Genomic DNA, 2,993 nt, shown 5'->3' on the forward strand with positions numbered 1-2,993 from the left:
AACAGGAGCAAATCTCCATCTCAAAAAAAAAAAAAAAAAAAAAAAAAAAAAAAAAAAAAAAAAAAAAAAAAAAAAAAAAAAAAGTCCAGTATAAAAGAGCAATTGAGATTCAGAGCTGGATAGTATCTGTCTACTTAAATTTTTTAGAATAACTGATCTCAGGGCTCGTTTTTAACTATTTCATTGATGTTGAACAGCTCTATTTGAGGAATGAGAACTTAGTCCTATCACTAGCCAGCCATTTCATAGAAAAAGTCACTCTTTGCAATTGGTTGCTTTTACCAAGAAACAGACTGACTCCAGAATGATTAGGAAATCCCAAACTACCACAAGGCTCTCTGGCTTCCCTAAGTATCTTCAGGAGACACTCTGATCCTGTATGAAATGGGCAGGGAGTTAAAAGACTAAAATAATTTTGGTAACTGTCTGAGACGTTTTATATCTAAGAAGGTGCCTACTGAATTCATGCTATTCATTTGCTTTAGAGTTTCAGAAGGTTGCAAACTTTCAGGAAAAATTGCAACGTCCCCTTCATTTTCTTTTTCAGGATGTTGAGTGAACTCTGCTTTCCCAGTTCGAAGGTTCACTGCAGGACTTGGTTTAAGGTTCTTTAATAAGAAAGCTGGCTTTTCAGTCAGCTGCTGTTTGGCTTTTGACTGTAAAACTTCATTTGTAATATTTCTCAATACTGGCATATCTGTGTTGGTGTCCACAGATTCACAGTTAGGACAATTAATTATTTCACAGTCATTCTTAGAAGGCTCTTTCTGACCACCAAGCTGTTCAGGTGTGGAAGTAAGGTTCTGATTCAATAAATGTTCACTCTTGCTATCTGCATTGTCGGGAGGCTCCTCTTCATCTTCACTATTGTCACTGCTTTGTAGTAGTCCATATCTCCTCATATACTTTTTGGTTGCAAATGACATGTTGTTTGGTGAAATTAAACTAAGCCCCACTGTGCTTCTGTCTGTATTAATATGGAGAAGGCTGAATGGGTCACAATTATTTTGGTTTGATCGAGTGACAGACAGTTGTGAGAGCTGATTTTCATTTAAATATTTCAGAGCTATAGCATTTGCCTCCATGCTCAAATCCACACCATTGGGGCTTAAGCCACTCATGCCAACATTAGCAAATGACATGCAGTTTAATCCAGAGATCACTGCTTCTGGGCTGATGCATGCCAAAACACTGAAAGACACAAAGTAGTAAGCCATCACTTATCATACTCTGAGAAATAAATAGTTCTCAATGTGTTCCATTCTATAAAAGCAACAAAAGATCTTTAGCTTTAAGTTCATGGTCCTTTTATGTAAGTATTCAGACATTAAGTCTTGATGATCTAGATACACAAAGGATACAGTGGTCCAAGCACTGTACCCAGCAGTGTGCTGCAATCCCAGCAGATGGTGTCACTGAGATAGGAGGATTGCTTGAAGCCAGGAGTTGATCAGCCTAGGTAACATAGCAAGGTCTTGTCTCCACAAAAAATTTAAAAATTTGCCAGGCATGGTGGTACACATTTTTAGTCCCAGCTACTTGAGAGGCTGAGGCAGAAGGATCACTTGAGCTCAAGAGTTCAAAGTTATAGTGAGCCATGATCGTGCCACTGCACTCCAGCCTGGACAACCAAAGAAGACCCTGTCTTTTTTTTTTTTTTTTAAAAAAAGAAAACAAAAGGGTAGGGGGGATAAAAATAATAGCCTAGGCCAGGCACAGTGGCTCACGCCTGTAATCCCAGCACTTTAGGAGGCTGAGGCAGGCGGATCAGCTAGTACACAGCAAGCTGAGAAAATCTATGCCTGTCTTACTCTCTGGGGCTCCATAACCACCACTTTACTGTACTATATTCAGTAGCTTGGAGTTTTTCTATCAGAGTCCTTTGTGCACTATTTTTGTTGTGGTGAACATTATATTCTGGTCAAAGAATGTGCTATGGCTTTCTACATCATGCCATGAAGAACTTTAGCTGTCTTATACGTGCTAGCCACTGCTTGCATTCACAGACCCACAAAAATCAAATTACCATTATATATTTTCATTCTTATAAGCACATGAAATTTGGAAGAAACTATTTCCAATCATTAATATTCCCTGAAACCAGTGATGTCATCACCAAACAATGGATCCGTGTGCTCAATAATGCTGGTCTTTGTAACCTTGAAATTCTCCCTTAACCTTCTTGGTACTTAATACTTTGAAGACTATTTTAATAAGATGAAAGAGATACTATTAATTTATCCAGACATTATTCTTTTATTAATAGTGACAATATTTTTTGAAGTATTTTTCTACTTTGCCTACTTCCTCAGTCTATAGATAATATTAACGTAAATAATTTGATAAGAATAAAAACTTCTAATTAAAAATGTTAAATATTTAAAGAAAACAGGTCTAATTTATGTTTTTTAAGACAAGGTTTCGCCCTGCCACTAAGGCTGGAGTGCAGTGGCGCAATCATGGCTCACTATGGCATCGACCTCCCAGACTCAAGTGACTCTCCTACCTCAGCCTCCAAAGTAGCTGGGACTACAGGTGTATGCCACCATGCCCAGCTAACCAAAATTTTTTCTTTTTGCAAAGATGGGGTCTCACTATGTTGTTCAGGCTAGTCTTGAACTCCTGGGCTCCAGTGATTCTCTCATCTCAAACTCCCAAAGTGCGGGGATTATAGGTGTGAACCACCATGCCCAGCCTCTAATTTTAACTAGATCTTCTTTTGCAGAATGGTTAAAAGATCCATAAGTTGGTCAATATCAGTTTAGACGGCTATTCAAGTTTCAGTGCCTAACACAAGCTAGCCAATTTCAACTTGGAGGGCAGGGCAGGGGCAATGAGACAGTTACTTTAATAGCAAAATAAATCAAGACAGGCACAATGGTATGCACACCTGTAGTCCTAGCTTCTCAGGAGCCTGAGGCAGGAGGATTGCTTGAGCCCAGGAGTTCAAGGGGCCAGCCCAGGCAAAATAGAGACCACATCCCTTAAAAAAA

At 38.9% G+C, this 2,993-nt stretch overlaps 1 protein-coding gene across 1 annotated transcript in view; it reads right to left on the bottom strand.

The window, feature by feature from the left end:
* Positions 1-60: 60 nt before the first annotated feature.
* Positions 61-2,993, bottom strand: part of STIL (STIL centriolar assembly protein) — a 49,558-nt gene continuing 46,625 nt past the window's right edge. Inside the window, exon 17 of the mRNA XM_017540943.2 lies at positions 61-1,191. Within this exon, the coding sequence (XP_017396432.2) occupies positions 405-1,191 (787 nt within the window). The 3' untranslated portion in view covers positions 61-404. The remainder of the gene's footprint in view (positions 1,192-2,993) is intronic.

This window comes from Cebus imitator, unplaced genomic scaffold, assembly GCF_001604975.1.
Source record: "Cebus imitator isolate Cc_AM_T3 unplaced genomic scaffold, Cebus_imitator-1.0 Scaffold129, whole genome shotgun sequence".
In the NCBI taxonomy this organism is placed as follows: domain Eukaryota; kingdom Metazoa; phylum Chordata; class Mammalia; order Primates; family Cebidae; genus Cebus; species Cebus imitator.